Source organism: Vulpes vulpes, unplaced genomic scaffold, assembly GCF_048418805.1.
Source record: "Vulpes vulpes isolate BD-2025 unplaced genomic scaffold, VulVul3 u000000714, whole genome shotgun sequence".
NCBI classification, from domain to species: domain Eukaryota; kingdom Metazoa; phylum Chordata; class Mammalia; order Carnivora; family Canidae; genus Vulpes; species Vulpes vulpes.
Window position 1 is genome coordinate 189190 of NW_027325749.1, and position 23722 is coordinate 212911.

At 66.4% G+C, this 23722-nt stretch overlaps 1 protein-coding gene across 1 annotated transcript in view; it reads right to left on the reverse strand.

Moving 5' to 3' along the window:
• Positions 1 to 23722, reverse strand: part of LOC140596773 (uncharacterized) — a 69211-nt gene that overhangs the window by 24610 nt on the left and 20879 nt on the right. The window contains exons 14-19 of the mRNA XM_072745262.1: positions 10752 to 10970; positions 9989 to 10083; positions 9703 to 9768; positions 9047 to 9146; positions 8624 to 8776; positions 8127 to 8325 (exon numbers count right to left, since the gene is read on the reverse strand). Coding sequence (XP_072601363.1) covers positions 8127 to 8325; positions 8624 to 8776; positions 9047 to 9146; positions 9703 to 9768; positions 9989 to 10083; positions 10752 to 10970 — 832 coding nt within the window. The remainder of the gene's footprint in view (positions 1 to 8126; positions 8326 to 8623; positions 8777 to 9046; positions 9147 to 9702; positions 9769 to 9988; positions 10084 to 10751; positions 10971 to 23722) is intronic.

Sequence of the window (23722 nt, forward strand, 5' to 3'; positions counted from 1 at the left end):
CTCACTTGTTCCTGGTGACTGTGGTCCTTGCCTGGGCTGACCTGGCTCATCCTTGGCTCTGATCCCCTCTTGAGCCTCACCTGCTCTTGCAGGTACGGTCCCCCCTGTCGTGGGTGTGTAGTGTCTATGGTCCCTTCTGGGCCTCACCTGATGGTACTGGGCCACGATATTGGCCCTTTGCAAGGCCAGCAGGGTCTCCGGGTCCTCCTGCATCGTGCTGCAATCCAAACACATCCAAGGATGACGGCGCGTGAGAACCTTCCGAGGACACATGCGTCCGGGTGCTCCCCGTGGGCGGGCGCCCCTCTGTCTGACCGGAGCCGGAGACAACCCCGTAGCCCCGAGGGGCACAGGCATCACACACGGGCCCTCGCTGCCTGTCTGTCTGTCCGTCGCCCACCGACAGTCCACCTTCCCAGCCACTGTCCCAGGGCACGCCGTCACGCTGGGGTCACAGAGCGCTCCCACCCCGGTATCAGGAGCACACGGGCGGGGGACCCAGGGGCTCCGGGGAACTGCCCACCTGATGCTCGGGGGTGACGTCTCCCAGCCCGGGGCCGGCGCAGAGATGGTGGTGGGTGGGCCGGCCAGCGAGTGTCCCTGCGGGCTTGGGGGGGGGGGGGGCGGGAATGGAAGGTTTCTCCGAGATTCCACAAGCACACGACCAAGGGGAGAAAGCGACGGACTGGACTTCATCAAAATTAAAACCTGATGCCAGCAAGAGTGCGACCGAACTCCCCACCCTGAGGGCAGCGATGTGTGAATAGCCTGAGGGGGGCCCTGGGGGAGCACGAGGGACTCCACGTTCTTTGGAGCCTGAAGAGCAAGCCTGCTCACGGGCCAGGGGGACCCAGCGGGCGCAGGGCGGGATGGGGGGGTGACAGTCACCCCTGTCGGGGTCCATGCGTCTAGGACAGGCTGGAAAGGTCATGGCTTGGGTGCCTGCACAGCAGAGGGCTTACAGGGGAGCGGGGGTCCCGGGGGAGCTGCCTGAGTTCCGACTGCAGCCTCCTTCCCTGGACGGGGGCAGCAGGGTGGCCGCTCTCACCCCGTGGGGCTGTGGAAGGGCTGTGGGAGCTGCTCACGGTCATCGCATGGGGGTCGGGGTGTTGTGGACCCCAGCGCGGGAGGCCTGTGCCCCCACGCGGATCCACAGGCCCCACTGTGGCCCGCGGGGATCAGGGATCAGCTGCCACTCACCTGTGACCTGTCGCTGTGTGGGCGCCTCCTCTTTATGCACTGGGGTACTGGGGAGAGTGGGAGGGTGGGGGTACTGGGGAGAGTGGGAGTAGCGGGGTACTGGGGAGAGTGGGAGGGTGGGGGTACTGGGGAGAGTGGGAGTAGCGGGGTACTGGGGAGAGTGGGAGTAGCGGGGTACTGGGGAGAGTGGGAGCGTGGGGGTACTGAGGAGAGACGAGTCCTGGGCTACTGGGGAGAGCAGGAGAGTCGGGTCGCTGCGAGCCAGATCCGGAGCACCGGTGCCTCCGAAGGTCTGCGGACGCAGAGTGGGCACCAGGCAGCGGTGGAACCCGGGGGCACCACAGTTCCGCCCAGAGCGGGGTCCCGCATCATCACTGTGGGCAGGCGGGGTCCAATCAGCACTCAGCCCTCACCCTGGTGGCCGAGGGTCCCGGGGGAGGGTCCTGTCCCCACGCCGGGCGGGAAGGCGATGCAGGCAGCCTCCCGCATCCTCAGTTCCCATCCTCGGGCCCTGCAGGCCTCCCGCCCTTCAAGGCAGACTGGGGGTCACAGATGCCCCCCCCCGCCCCCCAGGGTTCACAGCGTGGGGTTGCAGTTAGGAGCATTTGAGGGGCTCCTGGGTGGTTCCGTCCGTCGGTTCCACGTCGACTCTTGAGTTTGGCTCAAGCCAGGATCTCCAGGTTGTGGCGTGGAGCCTCGGGTGGGGCTCGGTCTCCGGTGGGTGAGGAGTCCGCTCCAGGTTCCCCCTGTCCCTCCGCCCCTGCCCCCCGCACCGTCTCCCAAGTACATCTTCTAAACATTAACATGAAGACACGTGAGCATCTGGATCCCCTCTGCAGAGGCGCCTTCGTGTGCGTCACGACCGTGTAAATGCCTTTCACGGACCCACCGGGATTCCCACCGGAAACCCCTTTTCCTTGGTATCTATTGAAGTGCCGTCGACACCCAAGGGGACAGTAGTTTCAGGGCTACAGCTGGCGACTTGACAATTCTGTGCCTCGCTCAGCTCTCCCCGCGAGAAGCGGCGTCACCGTCTGTCCCCGTACCGAGTTGTCCCCACGGTCCTGACTCTATTGCCAGGCCGTACTTTCTAAATTTCCGGGATTCCTTTATTTAGAACCACACGCTTGTAGCTTTCCCTATTTGTTCATCCACGTTGCCCACCTGCCCCCCGCGGCCCCTCTGATCACTCAGCACGATCCATCCCGTTAACCAGAGAAAGGACATGGGGCGGCCCGGGGCGGAGGGGGGCGGCGGGGCTCAGCGCTTCAGCGCCTGCCTTCCCTTCGGCCCAGGGCGTGATCCTGGAGTCCCGGGATCGAGTCCCACATCGGGCTCCCTGCACGGAGCCTTCTTCTCCCTCTGCCCGTGTCTCTGCCTCTCTCTCTCTCTCTCTCTCTCTCTCTCTCTCTCTCGTCTCTCGGTGTCTCTCAAGGATATATAAATAAAATCTTTAAAAAAACAACAAAAACAAAGAGAAAGGAGACGATCCCCTCAAGAGTCGCAGAAAACGCATTTGACAGAACAAAGCATGAAAAGCACAGGGGGTTTTAGGAAAGGTCTGTCAACAGAGGAGAGGCCGCGTAGGAAGGCCCGCAGCTGACGTCATCCCCGAGGGTGACGACCTGAAATCGTCTCCCCCGAGAGCAGGAACAAGCCACGGAGGTGCCCTCTCAGCGCTGGGAGTCCCACGTAGTCAACAGACGGGAAACAGCCGTGTGGGGGTCGCGTCCACGCCCACAGGGGCCCGGCCTCCTCAGGACCCGCGGGGAGGCTTCCGGGTCAGGGTCAGGGTCAGGGTCAGGGTCAGGGTTAGGGTTAGGGTTAGGGTTGGCATATTGTGCTTAGCATAATACTCTTTCTAGGCTTTAATACTTCTTTAAATGTTTCATAGAATTCACTCATGAAGCCATCTGGTCGTGGACTTCTGCGTTTTGGGAATTTTTTTTCTATTACTCAACAGCTTCGCTGAGAATTGGTCTATTCAAATTTTCTATTTCTCTATGTGTCAGTTTTGGTGGGTTATATATTTTCTAGGAATTTAGCCACACACAAAAGTAAAATCAAAAACTAGAAATTTCATTCTTTGGCTTGTGTCTATCCAGTTTTTCCAACACCATTTGTAGATTTTTTTCCCCACTGGATATTCTTTCCAGCTTTATCAAGGATTAAACGACGACATAGTTGTGGGTTCATTTCTGGGAGGTCTGCTCTGTGCTCTTGGTCTGTGTGTCCGTTGTCGTGCCAGGACCGTACTGTCTTCATCACAACAGTTTTGTGACATAACTGGAAATCTAGCGATGTGAAGCTTCCTACTTTGCTTTTCTTTTGCAAGGCTGCTTCGCCTGTCTGGGGTCTTTTGAGGTTCCATGCAAAGTTGAAGATCATTTATCTTAGCTCTGTGAGAAATACTGGGGGCATTTTGATAGGGTTTATAGGAATGTCTGGGCTGCTCTCGGTTGTGAAGACACTTCGTACCCTTTCAGTCCACGAGTGTGGAGTGTCTCTTCCCGTTTCTTTGTGTCATCGATTTCTTTCCATCATCGTCTTCAGAGTAAGTTTTTATAGCTGTTTCCTTAGGTTTTTTCTTAAGTATAATATTATTTTTTGTTTCATTTTAAATTTATTTTTATTAATGTCTTAGTTTCTCTTTTTCTTACCTTCTTACTGAGGTATAGGAATGCAACAGAATTCTGTGCATTAATTATGTATCCTGTGACTTTACTGAATTCATTTACCGGTTCTAACATTTTTTTGTTTGTTCATTTTTGTAGTTTTCTATATATAGTGTCATGGTGTCCATTTCTTGTAGGTTGTCCTATTGGCATATAGTTTCTGATGTGCCATCAAGCCCTCTTGTCTCCACCGTTTCTGTCAGAACCCTGCGTTCACCCTGCCTGTGTCCGAGTTTTGTTTTGTTTTGTTTTTTTTCTTTTTATCTCGGACAAGTGACTGAGTTTCAAACCTCCAAGTTTTAGGGGCTGCCCTGGGGGAGACCCGTGCTCCTCCCGCCCGGGAGGGTCTCCTCCCACTTCTGGCCTTTGCTGGCCCGGCCCAGGGACGCGGCCCCGTGACCGCACAGGGGTTTGCAGTTTGTGGCCACACAGGGCAGACAGCTGGCCCTAGTCCCGCGGCCCTCGGCCGGGGTCCCCGCTCCTGGGCCTGGGAACCGTTGGCGCCACCGTCCTTGGGACCCCGGGGACCCTGAGCCCACCCTGTCGCTCCAGGGGCCGCCCCCCACTTCGCCTCCCGAGCACCGTCGAGGCCGGCGTGTCGCCCCCTCTAGCAGACTTCTGGAAGTTCTGACTTTGTGCTCTGCTGCTTCTAATAGTGTGCGTAGACCCGTCAGCTGGCTCCCTGCCCCTGTGGGATCCGGGGCTGTGTCTCCCCCAGACCGACTGACTGATTTTCTTTTTAAGATTTTATTTTTCTGTCATCTCTACACCCACATGGGGCTTGAACTCTCCGCCCCAAGAACAAGAGTCGCGTGTTCTTACCAACCACCCCAACCACCCCGAGAGCGGCCAGGCTCCCTTTGATTGATTGACAGGGAGTAACTGAAGCCGACGAGCTGCCTGTGTCGTGTCAGGGCAGAAACTGAGCCCCGGCGTCGAGGTGCGGTGGAGTCATTGGGACCTTGGTCGATGTTAAAGAAAGCGGAGCCTCCCCGGGAGCCCCGGGAGCCCAGGGAGCGGGGCCCACACACGTGACAAGTTGGCCGTTTCCTTGACCAGGAGTCATTGGGCTGGCTGCCGATTTATTTGAGTTGCTGTTCGACGGCGAAGGTCGTTCTAGGATGGGGACACAGCGAGAACGTTCCGGGTTCTTGCGGGTTCGGAGGTAGCTAAAGCTCCCCCGTCGTGGACTCGATGTCCCAGTTGGGTGCAGAGATAGGCGAGCCAGCAAAGAGATGAGAAACATGGCCCTGGGGTGCCTGGCCGGCCTGGTCGGGGGACCTTGATGTCAGGACTGTGAGCTGGAACTCCGTGTTGGGTGTAGAGAGGACATAAACGTAAAACCTTTAACAAATAATAAATGGATGAACTAAGACAGCGTGACGTGGAAGGGGAGTGCTCGCTTCAGGACAAACCTCAGAGCGGACCATGTCTAGCCTGCGACCTGTTCTTGATGGCCCCGCTCGCTCTCCCGGGCCCAGATGACGGGGTCCCCCACGAGGGACGGTCCCGCCCGAGTGGGAGTGGGCCTCCTTCCCCGTAAGGCCCGTGCCTCCCCTCGTTCTGCAGGACAGAAGAGCCGGGAAGGCACGAGCTCGGGGGGATCAGCATAAACCTCGGCGATGGTCCTTCCCGATCCCGGGAGCCAGAGCTCGGCCTCCTTTTGGGACCCGACGTCCTAAAGAAGCCCGTGTGGTCAGTGGCTCGGATGCAGGGCGGAGGCCGACGGAGAATCAGGAAGAGCAAAATGGGGCGGGGGGGGAACCAGAAGCTGAAGGAGAGGGGGACAGCTGTCAGCATCGGGAGCCTTCGCGGGGACCCGGCGTCCTTTCCCAGGAGGGGCCCCCCTCTGTAGGGTGCTTCCCGCCGCCCCGCGCTCCCCGTGGGCACCCGCAGGCGCATCCCTGGGCCTCCAGCGCCTCTGCAGCCGTGGTCTGGAGCGTCCTCCGTGTGTCCTACCGGGGACCCCAGCGTCACGTCTGTAACCGTCCGGCTGCTGTCTGACAACAGTCGGGGGATTCCGACGTTTGTTGGGTTTGGGGTGTGTGCCTGTCTGTCGCCGTGCCGCGATCTGATCCTCGGGCCGCGTCGTCCTGACGCCGAAACGGTTGAAGAAGCACCATCATTTCCGGTGCTGGCGCTGGGCGGCTAGCTGGGTTCTCCCGGCCGACCCGGGCCCCCTCGTGCCGTCCCGTGCCGTCCCGTGCCGTCCCGTCCCGCCGGGGGGTCAGCTGAGCTGGAAGGTCCGGCTCGGCCACATTCCCGTGGGTGGCAGCGGGTCCCCGCCGAGCGCCGGCCGCTTCTCTTCTCCCCGATGCCTCTCCAGCTCCAGCGGGGAGCCAGACCTCGGGGCCGCCCTGGGGGGAGCTCCTGAGGGGCCGGCTGCCCGTGGGGGGAGCCCTGGGGCTGCCTGTGTGTGTGTGTGTGTGGGAGTCGGGGTGGGGACGGGGCCGGGGTCCCTCGGTCCCCTGCGCTGCCTGCCCCCAGGCCGAGCCCCGCGCTCACCCAGCCCCTACTCTCCAGGGCGTGCAGGGTGCCCTCCACACTCTGGTGCGAGGGATCCAGCAGCACCGGGTGTGCACGCTGAGCCCGCCCGGTGAGGGTGGCCCAGGTGTGAGAGCTGCAAGGGCCTGCTGTCCTGACGTCCGCTCCGGGGCCACGCTGACCGCCCCGCGGGCCCTCTGTGCCCCAGGCGCACAGGCCCGGGGCGGGGAGGGGAGGAAGCGCCCCGGAGCCCGGGCAGCCCAGGCCCCCTGGACAGAGGGGGCACAGACCTCCCAGGGCGCTTAGCACAGACCCTGGTGACCTGAGGCTCCCCGGCTGTCACTCTGTCCCAGGCCCGTCCTGGCCGCGGGCGCAGGCTGAGTCGCAGTAGAGTCTGCGGGGTCCTGACCCTGGCGTCTGGCCGCCCCGGGAAGGCACGTGGGGACGTCAGCCGTGTGTGCCTGGCGGCGCCCCCGCAGGGGCTGGTCGGGGCCTGGGCGGCGCCCCCTCCTCCTCTCTGGGGGTGTCTCCGCACCCCGTGCACAGAGCTCCGGGAGACGCAGAAACGAGCCGGCCGTGCCCTCTCACACAACAACACTTTATTGAACTTGCAACAGCAAACAGGGGCTCAGAGCCGAGGGTGCGCGCCTTCCCCTGGGAGACCTTCCTGTCCTTAGAGGAAAGCGGGAATCCCACAGGGGTGCGGGTGCTGGAGTCCCCCGCCTGGGAGCCTGTGCGGACTCGACTCCGGGTGGGGGCGCGTGTCCTGAGGTCGGGGCGGTGAGAGGCGGTTCTGGGGGCGGCAGGGCTGACGTGGACCTGCGGCCCATGGGCTCCTGCGCTGGGTCCCCGCAGGGCAGCTGGACCCCGGCCTCGGGCCCCCTGGGGCCGGGTGACTGACTGCTGGAGCCCCAGCGCGTGGAGGAGCCTGCCTCCTGGTGTGGGTGTGGGTGGGGGTGGGGGTGGGGGTGGGGGTGTGGGTGGGGCCCACGGGCCTCTCCCCGCTGCCCTGCCCTGCCCTGGGGTGTCCCGGGATCCCCAGGGCTGCCCTAGGTCAGCGACCTGGGTCTGTGGGGCACGCCCAGGGCCCAGGAGGCCACATCCTGCTGTGAGAGGGCTCGCTCGGCCCGGGGCCAGAACGCAGGCCTGGCCAGGGCCCCGGGGCGCTGGATCCCATTAGCGCTGGGCCTGGGGCAGGCGCTCGAGTCGCCCCTGCCCCCACAGAGCCCGGGGCCAGGCCAGCCCAGGTCCCTCTGGGTCAGGGGCTGGTGTCCCGTGCGGGCGGTGCCGCCCTCCGGGAGGCACAGCGAGACGAGGCAGGGCACGGTGACGGCGGGCCGGAGCCTCCGGGCCCCCGCCCTCACCGCCACGCTCTGCCCCCGAGGCCCGCGAGCATCGAGCTGCCCCGTGGACGCGGGGGGCAGAGGGTCCCGGGCCTGTGCGGGGCCTCGGGGCAGCGGGCTCAGCGCCGCCCTGGCTCTGCCCTGGCTGTGCCCGTCACTGCCCAGCGAGGGGCACGAGCTGCAGTGGCCGCGGGGCAGGAAGGGTGTCCTGGGCCCGACAGCGTCATCCCTAGGGGGCTGGGGGGACCGCGTGATGGGAGTCCCGGGGGTGCTCCAGGGCCCGGTCCGTCGCGGGGCCTCTGGGGTGGCCCAGGCAGGTGCCAAATGGAAGGAGACCCCGTTTTCTGTCTTGAAGCCCGCCGTGTCCCGGGGCGGCCTGCCTGCACCGCCTTGTTGCCCCGGGAGGGTGGGGAGGGAGTTCCACCGCCGGGGCTGGGGGGCAAGTTGGACGATGGCCTGGCCGGGAGGGGGTCCGGGCGGCTCAGGCCGGGCGGCTGGGCCCGGGGAGGCCGGCTCCTCCACCCTGGGCGGTGGCTCAGAGGCCGGAGAAGGGAGGAGAGGCCCGGGCGCCGGGGACACTGGCTCCAGGCCCAGGGGCCTCGTGGGGAACTCCTCAGGTCCCGCTGGAAAGAGGCCGACGGGGTCAGCGTCTCCAGCAGGCTGTGTGTCCCCCGCTGGGGGCCCCGGGGGTCCTCACGGCTCCCGCGTGACCCCCCCCCCCGGCCTGACCCTGTGCTCAGCCCCCCACACTGCTGCCCGGGCCCTGCAGTGGGTACCCGCCCGCCCAGCCCTGGCCTGGGGTCCCCGAGGCTGGAGCAGAAGAGGAGAGCCCCAGAGATGAGGACGGGGGCCCCGGGGGCTCTGTCCCCTGTGGGCGGCCCCAGCAGGCCGAGTCGGGAGGGGCCGGGGCCCTGAGCCCACCTGGCGGGGGCAGGTCGCACCGCATCCTGCGGAGCTGGGTCATGGAGGCCCGAAGGTGTCTCAGCACGGCCTCGTCCTCCAGGGCCCAGGGCTGGGCCAGAGAGTCCTGGAGGAACTCCCGGAGCCCTTCCAGGGGCAGCTTCAGGAGGCGCTCTGGGCGGTGGGCGAGAGTCAGACCCAGAGGGCCCCGCCCTGGGGCCCCCGGGGCCCCCAGGCCAGCGGCTGGGGTCCCGCTGTGCCCAGGAGCGCCGCGGGCAGTGCGCTGGCCGCGGTGGCCCCTGCCCGCTGCTCCACTCGGGGAGCCCCGCTGCACCCGCCTGCCCCGCCGTCCCCCCGCCCCAGGTCTGGGTGCTGCTCAGAGCCCAGGGTCACCGCCCCTGCCCCCCGCCCCCGGCACACCTGGGCTCCCGGGGGCTCACTTACTCCTGTGCACCTTGAGGATGGTATAGGCCATGGCCGTGAGCACCCTCTCCCCATCCAACACGTAGGCATCCCACAGCTTCAGGGTGAGCGAGAAGGGGGTCTAGGGGGACGGCGGGGTGGGAGGAGCGGCCTGAGCAGGGCCCCTGGGGGGCTCGGCTGGGGCTAGGCTAGGCCTGCCATCTGGCCCCCGGCTGCCTGCGACGAGGCCCCGCAGCGCCCCGCCCCCCGCCCCCCGCCCCCCGCCCCCCGCCTCCCCGTGCGTGCCCTCCTCCCAGGGAGATCAGGGACTCCCGGCCGCTCCGGGTTCCGACCCCGGCCAGCACCTCCCGCACCCCTGGGGGCACAGACTCTGCCCGCACTTGACGACACCACGCCTCGAGAGGACCCCAGGCTGGCCGCCCGATGGGCCGAGGGCCCGTCCACACCCCGGGCTGACCCGGCCTCCCCCGGGGGAGCTGAGGCAGAGACGGGCCGCCCCCCGGGACCTCGTCCAGGGACCCTCTGGGCTTCTCCAGGACGGGCTGGGCTGCGAGCCTCAGCCTCAGCCTCAGGACCCCGGGGTCGGGCCTGGCTCGTCTGGAGGGTGGGGCTGAGCTGGGCCCTCCCCGGGGGCAGGGGGCAGGTCCGGGAGCGGGGGTCCCGGGGGCGGGCCTCACCCGGCCGAGGAAGCACTGGAGAAACCATTTGGGGCTGTAGATGCCGGTGGACATCTGCTCCTCGTCCTGGCGGGAGGGCAGGGGGTGCTCAGGCCCCACGCCGCGGCCCCTGGAGCCGGGTGGACGCGCTCCCCACGGCCCAGCCCAGCCCCGAGGGCGCCCCCGGGCCCCAGGGGGAGGAACGTGACCCCAACTCTGGGCAGCTCGGAGGGAGGGCCATGCCCCCCACCCCCTGCCCCGGGCTCCGGGGACGGAGCCTCAGGAGCTCCCACTCGCCCCCACTCGCCATGTGCTTCCTCAGGTCCGGGAGAGCTCTTTGGAGGACCCGCTCGTGATGTCTCTGGAACCTGAGGAGCTTCGGGAAGCCCGGGACGAAGAAGCCTGAGAAGGCCCCAGGCCCCCACGGTCAGGGCCTCCTCCTGCACCAGGCGGGGTGGGGGGTGTCGGGGCAGGGGCCTCCCCGCCACGCCCTGACCCCCGTGCGCCCACCGCCCTCGGAGCCCTGGCTGGATCCGCTCTTCCCAGAGGGCAGGGCCTGCCTCCCAGGCCGGGGGCGCGGGGCCCGGGGACCCTCGTCCTCACAGAGACCCCGCGGGGCGTGGGCTGGGGGCTGAGGACCGGGCCCGGCTGACCCAGCACCCTCTCTCCTGCGGGGGCCGCCGCGGGGACAGGCGGGTCCCCAGCCCCGAGGGGCAGCGGGTGCAGGCCACGGGGAGGGTGATGGGCGTGCACGGCCCTCTGCTGTGGGGCTTGGGAGTGAGGCTGGGGGCCCCCGGGAGGGGGAGACGCTGCCCCCTGGGCCCCGTGTGGCCGTGGGCTGGCAGGGGGGCCTGGGGGACAAGCCGGCAGCCCGGCGGGAGGCTGGGGGAGCAACGGGAGTGCGTGCCTGGCCTGCAGACGGTGGGGCGGGTGGCCGTGGCTCCGGGACCCCGAGGCCACCGGGGAGGCGGGGCCCTTGCCCGTGGGGGGGCGAGCTGGGGGGTCCCCGCCTGCCCCCCGGTGCAGCAGCCTGCAGGGAGGCCCTCCTGAGCTCCCCGGCGGGCCCCTACCGTGCATGGAGTGCCGGTCGCCCACCATCAGCTGGGCCAGCGCCCAGAAGGCGTCCTCCTCGGGCAGGAACATGAGGAGGACGGCCGCGATCTCGCTCATGCCCTGGCAGTAGCCCACCTCCTGCAAGAGCCAGAGCCCCACGGAGGGCGTGCGCCCCGAGGCCCCCTCTGAGCCCTCCCCGCGGGCGTCAGGCTCCCCCGGCTCCCTCCCAGCCCGGGCTCCCGGAGGGGGCTCCCAGAGGGCGGGGGAGCAGGTGAGGGCCACCCGGACCAGCTGGGGCGCGAGCACCCCGGGCCCCGCTACCGAGCCCTGCGGCCGCCGTGCCAGGACCCCCGTCCTCAGGCCAGCAGGAGGGGCCTCCGTGAGCTGTGCCAGGCTGTAGGGGACCCGCCAGGTCTGGAGACCCCCCAGAGGGCAGGTCGGCGGGGGGGTGGGGGGGCCTGACTGTGGCCCCTGGCAGGTCCCACGAGGGGAGCTGGGCCAGGACACCCCGCGGGGCCCGGGGAGCGTGTGAGCTGGGGTCCTCGGGGACCCTTCTGGAATGCGCCGTGGAAGGGGGCGGCCTCCTGGGCGCCTCGGCCTCGTTCCCTTCGGGGGAGTGGGAGCCTTCCCCGCCCGGGCTCTCGTCGGTAGTGCCGTCTGTCAGGGTCCAGACCCGAGCTCTAGGACGGCCGCGGTGCACGCGGGGGCCCCGGGCAGCCCCGGCCCTCGGGCACGCAGGCCCTGCCTCCCCTGGGAGGTCTGCACCCCGCCCCCTGCCCGTCCCGGAGGAGAGAGACCCTCCCCGGCATCTCGGGGGCCGTGGAGCCGGGGCCATCACTGTGAGTCCCGCTGGTCACCACCACTCAGGACAAGGCCGCCCGCGGGGCAGGAGGCGGGGGCAGGGACACTCACCGTGTCGTACAGCGAGTAGGCTGCCAGTACGCAGAACAGGGCTCGCTGCCTAGGAGGGGGGACAGTGGGGGGCTCTGCTCAGTCAGCCCCCGCCCAGCGAGGCCGCCGAGGTGCCGACACCCGCCCCGCAGGCCCCGCGGCCCGCAGGGCCCCTCCGCGGGGGCCGATCTCCGGGGTCAGGTCTGCGCACGGGGACAGGCGGCGACCTCACACGTGCAGCGTGCCGGGGGTTCAGTGCACCCTGGGGTGTCCGACGCCTCCGAGCGGCTCCCGCCGTGGGGTGTGCAGCTCCGGGCTCCCCCAGCGCCGCCAGCGCCCCGGGCCTCCAGCCCTGGAGCGGCCCCCCCCCCCCCGCACGCCCCCATGGGAGCCAGCGCTCCCCCTGCCCCGGTCCCCGCAGCCCCTGACGCCTCTCCTCCGCTGCCCTGGCCTGGCCCGGCCCCGTGTCCCGGGAACACCACCAGCCCCACGTGACCCCTGCCCCGAGCCCACGCAGCCGGGGCATCCGTGGCCCTGAGCGCACCCCCAGGTCTTCCCAGGTGTCCCTGGGCTGGACTCTGTGGGGGGCACCCCGGGCCCGCCCATCCCAGAGCATCTCGGGGCTCCAGGTCTGAGCCGCCGTGAGGAGAGCAGGGAACGTCGTGCAGGTGTGACCCCGATACAGGCTGCGAACCCCTGGGGTCACTATGAGCACGGGGGGGTACGGGGTGCGGCCCCCTCAGCGCTGCCAGGAGCCGCCCGATGCCCCCCCGCACGGCGGCCTGAGTCTGCACCCCGGCTCCGCGGCCCCCGGGCCCGGGCTGCTGGAGGCCGGCTCCCCGCGGGCCGGGGGTCACAGGTCAGCCTGACCCGGCCGCGCTCTGAGGGCCGCGGGGGCCCCGGGGGGCAGCAGGTTCCCTGCAGGGAGGAGCACCGAGTTCTCGTGGGGAGACGGTCCGAGCGGCCCGCCCGGGAAGCCCAGCCACCCATGCCTGGCGTATCCCCAGCCCCGCCCCTGGCGCCCCTGCAGGTCACCCCTGGGGTCCCGGGCTCCCACACACCCCGCCCGCTGCACACACAGGTAGCTGCACCCTATGCTCCACCCACCTGCAAGCCCCTGTCGGGGGGCTCCCTGCCTTCCCCACCTCCCCGCGGCCCCTGGGGACTCTGCGGGACACCCGGGCTTCTGACGGGAGCAGGCCGTCCAGAGAACCCCAAGGTGGCCGGGGAGGCTGAGCATGTCCCACAGGGGGCAGCTGCACCGCGTCCTCGTGGGGGTGGGGTGGGGTGGGGGTGGGGGCGGGACCGATAGTGTAGGGGTGGGGGTCTGGGGTTGTGGGGGATGGTGTGGGGGGTGATGCAGGGGGATGGCATGGGGGCGGTGGGTGAGGGGATGGGGTGGGGGGCTGCGGACACAGAGCACCCCCTTCTCTAAGGTGCACACGGAGACGTCTACAGATAAAGGCGACCCCAGTCTGGGGTTTGCTGTGACCCCTGCCCCTGCCCCTGGGGCCCCGTGTGCTCCGCGCAGGGCCTGCCTGGACCGGGGCGGCGTCTGGGGGGGGGGGGGGCGTCATGCCGTGTGTGCTCACCAAGTGCAAATTGTCTAAAACAAAATGCCCAGAATTCAGAAGTACATAAAGCACCGGAGGGTGGGTGTCACCCTGACCTGTCCGACCCTCGTCGGGTCCACGTGTCCCGGTCCAGCCGCGGCCATGCACCCTGGCCCCAGGTCCCCTTCGTGCCCCCCACGCCCCCACCCCGGCCCCCTGCTCTTCACGGGGCCGCCCCTCACCCCCTTGGGGTTCAGCTCAGACGGTGACCCCTGGAGGCCCCGTCCTGCGGCCTCCCCATCCCCGAGACCCTGGGGTTGGGGGCACGGGGGTCATCCCCAGCACCCTACCACGTGGCAGTGTGTTGTTTGCTGCCGTCGCTCCCCCCGGCCTCGGAGACCCCGTGTCCCCGGCACAGAAGCCCCCGGGCCTCTCCCAGGCCGGGCCCCCGACCCCCGAACCCCGCTGGCCCAGCAGCCTCACCCGACCCCGTAGCGGTCCCAGAACATGGTGTGACTGCGGAACGTGCGGTTGACGTCCAGGTCGATCTGCACGATGTCCCGGGAGGAGACCAGGGCCGCCTCCTTCATTGCCTGCGGGGAGACCCCGGGAGGAGGAGCCGGCGTCAGGGACACAGACCCCGACCTGTCAGCAGCTGCCGTCCTGGGCAGGGAGCCCCGGGGCCACCACAGGAGTGTGTCCTGCAGGAACCTCCACCCTTCCCCTGGGAGGCCGGGGACGGCGGGAGTGCCCACCGTGCCCGCGGGGCCTGCGTGAGGGCCTGTGCCCAGCTGTCGTGGGCGGGGAGGGGACTGAGGGTCAGCCCTGGACAGGGAGGGGACGTGGAGGATCAGCCCGGGTGGGGAGGGGACACGGGAGTTCAGCCCCGGGTGGGGAGGGGTCACGGAGGGTCAGCCCTGGGCAGGGAGGGGACCGAGGGTCCACGGGGAGTAGACGGGTCGGGTCCCACCTGGTATTTCCCGGCATTGCTGGCCTTAACCTGGTCGACGTTCAGCAATCGCAGCCACACCTGTCCCCGCACCTGGGGCGGGACCCCCTTGTACACCCGGCGTCGCAGCTGCGGGGAGGAAGGCAGTGCTGGTGAGAGGGGCCCAGGGCGGCCCCTTGGAGCCCAGGGAACACGAGGCATCTAGAAGGTTCCGGCGTCGGCTCCAGGGTGTCTGCAGAGAGGCTGGGTCTCCCTGGATCTGGGCCCCCGCCCCCCCCCCGTCCCCCGCGAGGAGCAGGGACCCTGGCCCCGACCTGACGCTCCCCCACCGCCGTCCCGGGGCCTGGGGAGGGAGGCCCGGGCTCCCAGCAGACTCTCCCCAGGCAGGGGGCTCCCCCGAGGACGGGGCAGGAGGACACTGAGGGCGGCCCCCCAGCCCCGTCGGGACGGAGAGCCCTCGGGGGCACCCAGCGCCCCACCTTCTCGCTGGGGAGGTAGTGGTCCCATCGCTTGAGCATTTTTATCCATTTGTCCGCGCGCCGGGTCTCCTGGCGGAGTTTCTGGGAGAGGACAGGCGGGGGCCGCAGGTGAGGCTCCCGCCGCGGGAGGTGGGCGCTCGGGCCGCGTCCAGTGCCCCGCGGGACCCGGAGGAGCCAGGAAGGCACAGGGCCCCCCGCGGACCGCGGCTCCGGGTCTCGGGTGCGTTCCCGGCGGCCCGTGCAGCGCTGGGACGGGGGACTGGGGAGACGCCCGGGGATGTCCTGGGGGACGCGGTGCAGACAGCTGGCCCCAGCTCCCCCCCACGTCCTGCCCGGGGCCCAGGACGGGCTCTCACCTTGGCCTCGCGGGGGCTGGGGTCGGGCAGCTCCCTGTCCCTGGAAGGCAGGAGACGCAGAGCCCTGAGGCCCCGGCCCCACAGCCACACACACACACACACACACACACACACACACACACCCCGTCTGCACCCAGCGTCCTGGGGAGGGCAGGGCTCCCCCGGGGAGGGCAGGGGCTGCCAGCGGCCTGAGGGCGGGCGGGGGCGGCGTCTGGGGGGTCTGAGGAGGGTGTTTGCCGGTGGTGGGCTGGGCGGGGACCCCTCGGCGCCCCCAGGGGGTGACCTGCCCCCCTCCTCGATGGACCAGCCCGAGAGCTGTCAGCGTGGCCCGGGTGCCCCGTGACCGTCCCGCTGAGGTCCCCCCGCCTCCCCAGGGCCTGACTGCCCAGCGTCCAGCCGGCCTCCCCCTGCCCCCTGGCCGTCCCCCTGCTGTCCCCGGGCTCCCCTCTCTGCTGTCCCCTCTGCCACCCTGGCCCATTTCACCTCCCGTCCTGTCGGAGCCCCTGAGCACGACCACCCCTGAGCCATCCCAGCAGACACTGGGCCGTGAGCAGGGCCGAGGGGGCCCCACCTGGGGTCTCCAGCGTCCGTCAGGTTCTCGTGGGGCTGTTGACCCATCAGCCTCGTCCCCTGCGACCTAGGCCACTGGGCTGTCCCCTCCCTCCTTCCCGCCCAGGGCAGCCCCCTCCTCCTCTTGCCTCCTCCTGCCTGGTCGGGGCCTCCCTCTGCGGCCCCCCCCCCCTCCCTGCGCTGGCCTGGTCCCCGGCATCCACCTGCAGCCCCGCAAAAGCCTTCGGGTGTGGGCGAGAGCACCCCTGCGGACTCGGCCCAGACCAGGCCGTCCCCCTACGGAGAGCACGCCCCGGCCCCAGAGCCCCTCACGGGCGGGATCCCCTGCTGAAGGGACTGGACACCCCACCCCACCACCACCCCCGGATGCAGCAGGCTGACACCTGGGCCTGCCCAAAGCAGGCGTGGGGGCCCCTCCTCTGAGTGTCCAGGGGCCTCCCCCGGGCCCAGCTCCCTTCCTGCCCACGTCCCGGGTCGGCCTCCGGGGTGTCTCAGCTGCAACCCAGCGCAGACATGGCCCTCAGAGGGCTCCGGGGGACCAGGTCCCGACCTGGGGGCGGGGGGGTCAGCCTCCAGAGAGGTGTTCCTGCAAAGGCCACCCGCCCTGGGATGGATGAGGGGTGTCCAGGGGACTCACTGCAGAAAGCCCTGGTGGTCGGCGACCTTGCACAGTGACAGGTCCTGCGGAGACCCTGCTTGGGGCGCCTGCAACAGAGGGGGCTCCGTGGTGGGGACCGATCAGAGCAGGGGAGTGGGGACAGAGACAGGAGGGAGCAGAAGGGCTCCTCCCTCCCCTGGATCCTGAGGGAGCGCCGACCCTCTGAGATTGGCCGGGCGCCAGAGTGGGCGCAGCCTGGCAGCCTCACCTGCTTCTGTCTATCAGTGACGATCCCCCCCTGGGCCTCACCCGGACCCGGCGACTGTGGTCCCCACCTGGGCCTCACTTGACCTGGTGACTCTGATCCCTACCTGGCCCTCACCCAGGCCTGGTGACTCTAGTCCCCAAGTGGGCTTCACCCAGGTGACTCTGGTCTCCACCTGAGCCTCATGTGGATCTGCGACTGTGGTCCCCACCTTGGCCTCACCTGAACCTGGTGACTCTGGTCCCCACCTGGGCTCACCTGGACCTGGTAGCTGTGGTCTTCATCTGGACCTGGTGACTCTGGTCCCCACCCGGGCCTCACCTGTACCTGGTGCCTGGGCTCCTCCGCTACCAATGACGAGGATCCAGGATGGACCCTTAGTTGCTACTGACACCGGGACCATCCCCAGGGTCTCACTTGTTCCTGGTGACTGTGGTCCTTGCCTGGGCTGACCTGGCTCATCCTTGGCTCTGATCCCCTCTTGAGCCTCACCTGCTCTTGCAGGTACGGTCCCCCCTGTCGTGGGTGTGTAGTGTCTATGGTCCCTTCTGGGCCTCACCTGATGGTACTGGGCCACGATATTGGCCCTTTGCAAGGCCAGCAGGGTCTCCGGGTCCTCCTGCATCGTGCTGCAATCCAAACACATCCAAGGATGACGGCGCGTGAGAACCTTCCGAGGACACATGCGTCCGGGTGCTCCCCGTGGGCGGGCGCCCCTCTGTCTGACCGGAGCCGGAGACAACCCCGTAGCCCCGAGGGGCACAGGCATCACACACGGGCCCTCGCTGCCTGTCTGTCTGTCCGTCGCCCACCGACAGTCCACCTTCCCAGCCACTGTCCCAGGGCACGCCGTCACGCTGGGGTCACAGAGCGCTCCCACCCCGGTATCAGGAGCACACGGGCGGGGGACCCAGGGGCTCCGGGGAACTGCCCACCTGATGCTCGGGGGTGACGTCTCCCAGCCCGGGGCCGGCGCAGAGATGGTGGTGGGTGGGCCGGCCAGCGAGTGTCCCTGCGGGCTTGGGGGGGGGGGGGCGGGAATGGAAGGTTTCTCCGAGATTCCACAAGCACACGACCAAGGGGAGAAAGCGACGGACTGGACTTCATCAAAATTAAAACCTGATGCCAGCAAGAGTGCGACCGAACTCCCCACCCTGAGGGCAGCGATGTGTGAATAGCCTGAGGGGGGCCCTGGGGGAGCACGAGGGACTCCACGTTCTTTGGAGCCTGAAGAGCAAGCCTGCTCACGGGCCAGGGGGACCCAGCGGGCGCAGGGCGGGATGGGGGGGTGACAGTCACCCCTGTCGGGGTCCATGCGTCTAGGACAGGCTGGAAAGGTCATGGCTTGGGTGCCTGCACAGCAGAGGGCTTACAGGGGAGCGGGGGTCCCGGGGGAGCTGCCTGAGTTCCGACTGCAGCCTCCTTCCCTGGACGGGGGGCAGCAGGGTGGCCGCTCTCACCCCGTGGGGCTGTGGAAGGGCTGTGGGAGCTGCTCACGGTCATCGCATGGGTGTCGGGGTGTTGTGGACCCCAGCGCGGGAGGCCTGTGCCCCCACGCGGATCCACAGGCCCCACTGTGGCCCGCGGGGATCAGGGATCAGCTGCCACTCACCTGTGACCTGTCGCTGTGTGGGCGCCTCCTCTTTATGCACTGGGGTACTGGGGAGAGTGGGAGGGTGGGGGTACTGGGGAGAGTGGGAGTAGCGGGGTACTGGGGAGAGTGGGAGGGTGGGGGTACTGGGGAGAGTGGGAGGGTGGGGGTACTGGGGAGAGTGGGAGTAGCGGGGTACTGGGGAGAGTGGGAGGGTGGGGGTACTGGGGAGAGTGGGAGTAGCGGGGTACTGGGGAGAGTGGGAGTAGCGGGGTACTGGGGAGAGTGGGAGCGTGGGGGTACTGAGGAGAGACGAGTCCTGGGCTACTGGGGAGAGCAGGAGAGTCGGGTCGCTGCGAGCCAGATCCGGAGCACCGGTGCCTCCGAAGGTCTGCGGACGCAGAGTGGGCACCAGGCAGCGGTGGAACCCGGGGGCACCACAGTTCCGCCCAGAGCGGGGTCCCGCATCATCACTGTGGGCAGGCGGGGTCCAATCAGCACTCAGCCCTCACCCTGGTGGCCGAGGGTCCCGGGGGAGGGTCCTGTCCCCACGCCGGGCGGGAAGGCGATGCAGGCAGCCTCCCGCATCCTCAGTTCCCATCCTCGGGCCCTGCAGGCCTCCCGCCCTTCAAGGCAGACTGGGGGTCACAGATGCCCCCCTCCGCCCCCCAGGGTTCACAGCGTGGGGTTGCAGTTAGGAGCATTTGAGGGGCTCCTGGGTGGTTCCGTCCGTCGGTTCCACGTCGACTCTTGAGTTTGGCTCAAGCCAGGATCTCCAGGTTGTGGCGTGGAGCCTCGGGTGGGGCTCGGTCTCCGGTGGGTGAGGAGTCCGCTCCAGGTTCCCCCTGTCCCTCCGCCCCTGCCCCCCGCACCGTCTCCCAAGTACATCTTCTAAACATTAACATGAAGACACGTGAGCATCTGGATCCCCTCTGCAGAGGCGCCTTCGTGTGCGTCACGACCGTGTAAATGCCTTTCACGGACCCACCGGGATTCCCACCGGAAACCCCTTTTCCTTGGTATCTATTGAGGTGCCGTCGACACCCAAGGGGACAGTAGTTTCAGGGCTACAGCTGGCGACTTGACAATTCTGTGCCTCGCTCAGCTCTCCCCGCGAGAAGCGGCGTCACCGTCTGTCCCCGTACCGAGTTGTCCCCACGGTCCTGACTCTATTGCCAGGCCGTACTTTCTAAATTTCCGGGATTCCTTTATTTAGAACCACACGCTTGTAGCTTTCCCTATTTGTTCATCCACGTTGCCCACCTGCCCCCCGCGGCCCCTCTGATCACTCAGCACGATCCATCCCGTTAACCAGAGAAAGGACATGGGGCGGCCCGGGGCGGAGGGGGGCGGCGGGGCTCAGCGCTTCAGCGCCTGCCTTCCCTTCGGCCCAGGGCGTGATCCTGGAGTCCCGGGATCGAGTCCCACATCGGGCTCCCTGCACGGAGCCTTCTTCTCCCTCTGCCCGTGTCTCTGCCTCTCTCTCTCTCTCTCTCTCGTCTCTCGGTGTCTCTCAAGGATATATAAATAAAATCTTTAAAAAAACAACAAAAACAAAGAGAAAGGAGACGATCCCCTCAAGAGTCGCAGAAAACGCATTTGACAGAACAAAGCATGAAAAGCACAGGGGGTTTTAGGAAAGGTCTGTCAACAGAGGAGAGGCCGCGAAGGAAGGCCCGCAGCTGACGTCATCCCCGAGGGTGACGACCTGAAATCGTCTCCCCCGAGAGCAGGAACAAGCCACGGAGGTGCCCTCTCAGCGCTGGGAGTCCCACGTAGTCAACAGACGGGAAACAGCCGTGTGGGGGTCGCGTCCACGCCCACAGGGGCCCGGCCTCCTCAGGACCCGCGGGGAGGCTTCCGGGTCAGGGTCAGGGTCAGGGTCAGGGTCAGGGTCAGGGTCAGGGTTAGGGTTAGGGTTGGCATATTGTGCTTAGCATAATACTCTTTCTAGGCTTTAATACTTCTTTAAATGTTTCATAGAATTCACTCATGAAGCCATCTGGTCGTGGACTTCTGCGTTTTGGGAATTTTTTTCCTATTACTCAACAGCTTCGCTGAGAATTGGTCTATTCAAATTTTCTATTTCTCTATGTGTCAGTTTTGGTAGGTTATATATTTTCTAGGAATTTAGCCACACACAAAAGTAAAATCAAAAACTAGAAATTTCATTCTTTGGCTTGTGTCTATCCAGTTTTTCCAACACCATTTGTAGATTTTTTTCCCCACTGGATATTCTTTCCAGCTTTATCAAGGATTAAACGACGACATAGTTGTGGGTTCATTTCTGGGAGGTCTGCTCTGTGCTCTCGGTCTGTGTGTCCGTTGTCGTGCCAGGACCGTACTGTCTTCATCACAACAGTTTTGTGACATAACTGGAAATCTAGCGATGTGAAGCTTCCTACTTTGCTTTTCTTTTGCAAGGCTGCTTCGCCTGTCTGGGGTCTTTTGAGGTTCCATGCAAAGTTGAAGATCATTTATCTTAGCTCTGTGAGAAATGCTGGGGGCATTTTGATAGGGTTCATAGGAATGTCTGGGCTGCTCTCGGTTGTGAAGACACTTCGTACCCTTTCAGTCCACGAGTGTGGAGCGTCTCTTCCCGTTTCTTTGTGTCATCGATTTCTTTCCATCATCGTCTTCAGAGTAAGTTTTTATAGCTGTTTCCTTAGGTTTTTTCTTAAGTATAATATTATTTTTTGTTTCATTTTAAATTTATTTTTATTAATGTCTTAGTTTCTCTTTTTCTTACCTTCTTACTGAGGTATAGGAATGCAACAGAATTCTGTGCATTAATTATGTATCCTGTGACTTTACTGAATTCATTTACCGGTTCTAACAATTTTTTGTTTGTTCATTTTTGTAGTTTTCTATATATAGTGTCATGGTGTCCATTTCTTGTAGGTTGTCCTATTGGCATATAGTTTCTGATGTGCCATCAAGCCCTCTTGTCTCCACCGTTTCTGTCTGTCAGAACCCTGCGTTCACCCTGCCTGTGTCCGAGTTTTGTTTTGTTTTGTTTTTTTTCTTTTTATCTCGGACGAGTGACTGAGTTTCAAACCTCCAAGTTTTAGGGGCTGCCCTGGGGGAGACCCGTGCTCCTCCCGCCCGGGAGGGTCTCCTCCCACTTCTGGCCTTTGCTGGCCCGGCCCAGGGACGCGGCCCCGTGACCGCACAGGGGTTTGCAGTTTGTGGCCACACAGGGCAGACAGCTGGCCCTAGTCCCGCGGCCCTCGGCCGGGGTCCCCGCTCCTGGGCCTGGGAACCGTTGGCGCCACCGTCCTTGGGACCCCGGGGACCCTGAGCCCACCCTGTCGCTCCAGGGGCCGCCCCCCACTTCGCCTCCCGAGCACCGTCGAGGCCGGCGTGTCCCCCCCTCTAGCAGACTTCTGGAAGTTCTGACTTTGTGCTCTGCTGCTTCTAATAGTGTGCGTAGACCCGTCAGCTGGCTCCCTGCCCCTGTGGGATCCGGGGCTGTGTCTCCCCCAGACCGACTGACTGATTTTCTTTTTAAGATTTTATTTTTCTGTCATCTCTACACCCACATGGGGCTTGAACTCTCCGCCCCAAGAACAAGAGTCGCGTGTTCTTACCAACCACCCCAACCACCCCGAGAGCGGCCAGGCTCCCTTTGATTGATTGACAGGGAGTAACTGAAGCCGACGTGCTGCCTGTGTCGTGTCAGGGCAGAAACTGAGCCCCGGCGTCGAGGTGCGGTGGAGTCATTGGGACCTTGGTCGATGTTAAAGAAAGCGGAGCCTCCCCGGGAGCCCCGGGAGCCCAGGGAGCGGGGCCCACACACGTGACAAGTTGGCCGTTTCCTTGACCAGGAGTCATTGGGCTGGCTGCCGATTTATTTGAGTTGCTATTCGACGGCGAAGGTCGTTCTAGGATGGGGACACAGCGAGAACGTTCCGGGTTCTTGCGGGTTCGGAGGTAGCTAAAGCTCCCCCGTCGTGGACTCGATGTCCCAGCTGGGTGCAGAGATAGGCGAGCCAGCAAAGAGATGAGAAACATGGCCCTGGGGTGCCTGGCCGGCCTGGTCGGGGGACCTTGATGTCAGGACTGTGAGCTGGAACTCCGTGTTGGGTGTAGAGAGGACATAAACGTAAAACCTTTAACAAATAATAAATGGATGAACTAAGACAGCGTGACGTGGAAGGGGAGTGCTCGCTTCAGGACAAACCTCAGAGCGGACCACGTCTAGCCTGCGACCTGTTCTTGATGGCCCCGCTCGCTCTCCCGGGCCCAGATGACGGGGTCCCCCACGAGGGACGGTCCCGCCCGAGTGGGAGTGGGCCTCCTTCCCCGTAAGGCCCGTGCCTCCCCTCGTTCTGCAGGACAGAAGAGCCGGGAAGGCACGAGCTCGGGGGGATCAGCATAAACCTCGGCGATGGTCCTTCCCGATCCCGGGAGCCAGAGCTCGGCCTCCTTTTGGGACCCGACGTCCTAAAGAAGCCCGTGTGGTCAGTGGCTCGGATGCAGGGCGGAGGCCGACGGAGAATCAGGAAGAGCAAAATGGGGCGGGGGTGGGGGGGACCAGAAGCTGAAGGAGAGGGGGACAGCTGTCAGCATCGGGAGCCTTCGCGGGGACCCGGCGTCCTTTCCCAGGAGGGGCCCCCCTCTGTAGGGTGCTTCCCGCCGCCCCGCGCTCCCCGTGGGCACCCGCAGGCGCATCCCCGGGCCTCCAGCGCCTCCGCAGCCGTGGTCTGGAGCGTCCTCCGTGTGTCCTACCGGGGACCCCAGCGTCACGTCTGTAACCGTCCGGCTGCTGTCTGACAACAGTCGGGGGATTCCGACGTTTGTTGGGTTTGGGGTGTGTGCCTGTCTGTCGCCGTGCCGCGATCTGATCCTCGGGCCGCGTCGTCCTGACGCCGAAACGGTTGAAACACCATCATTTCCGGTGCTGGCGCTGGGCGGCTAGCTGGGTTCTCCCGGCCGACCCGGGCCCCCTCGTGCCGTCCCGTGCCGTCCCGTGCCGTCCCGTCCCGCCGGGGGGTCGGCTGAGCTGGAAGGTCCGGCTCGGCCACATTCCCGTGGGTGGCAGCGGGTCCCCGCCGAGCGCCGGCCGCTTCTCTTCTCCCCGATGCCTCTCCAGCGGGGAGCCAGACCTCGGGGCCGCCCTGGGGGGAGCTCCTGAGGGGCCGGCTGCCCGTGGGGGGAGCCCTGGGGCTGCCTGTGTGTGTGTGTGTGTGTGGGAGTCGGGGTGGGGACGGGGCCGGGGTCCCTCGGTCCCCTGCGCTGCCTGCCCCCAGGCCGAGCCCCGCGCTCACCCAGCCCCTACTCTCCAGGGCGTGCAGGGTGCCCTCCACACTCTGGTGCGAGGGATCCAGCAGCACCGGGTGTGCACGCTGAGCCCGCCCGGTGAGGGTGGCCCAGGTGTGAGAGCTGCAAGGGCCTGCTGTCCTGACGTCCGCTCCGGGGCCACGCTGACCGCCCCGCGGGCCCTCTGTGCCCCAGGCGCACAGGCCCGGGGCGGGGAGGGGAGGAAGCGCCCCGGAGCCCGGGCAGCCCAGGCCCCCTGGACAGAGGGGGCACAGACCTCCCAGGGCGCTTAGCACAGACCCTGGTGACCTGAGGCTCCCCGGCTGTCACTCTGTCCCAGGCCCGTCCTGGCCGCGGGCGCAGGCTGAGTCGCAGTAGAGTCTGCGGGGTCCTGACCCTGGCGTCTGGCCGCCCCGGGAAGGCACGTGGGGACGTCAGCCGTGTGTGCCTGGCGGCGCCCCCGCAGGGGCTGGT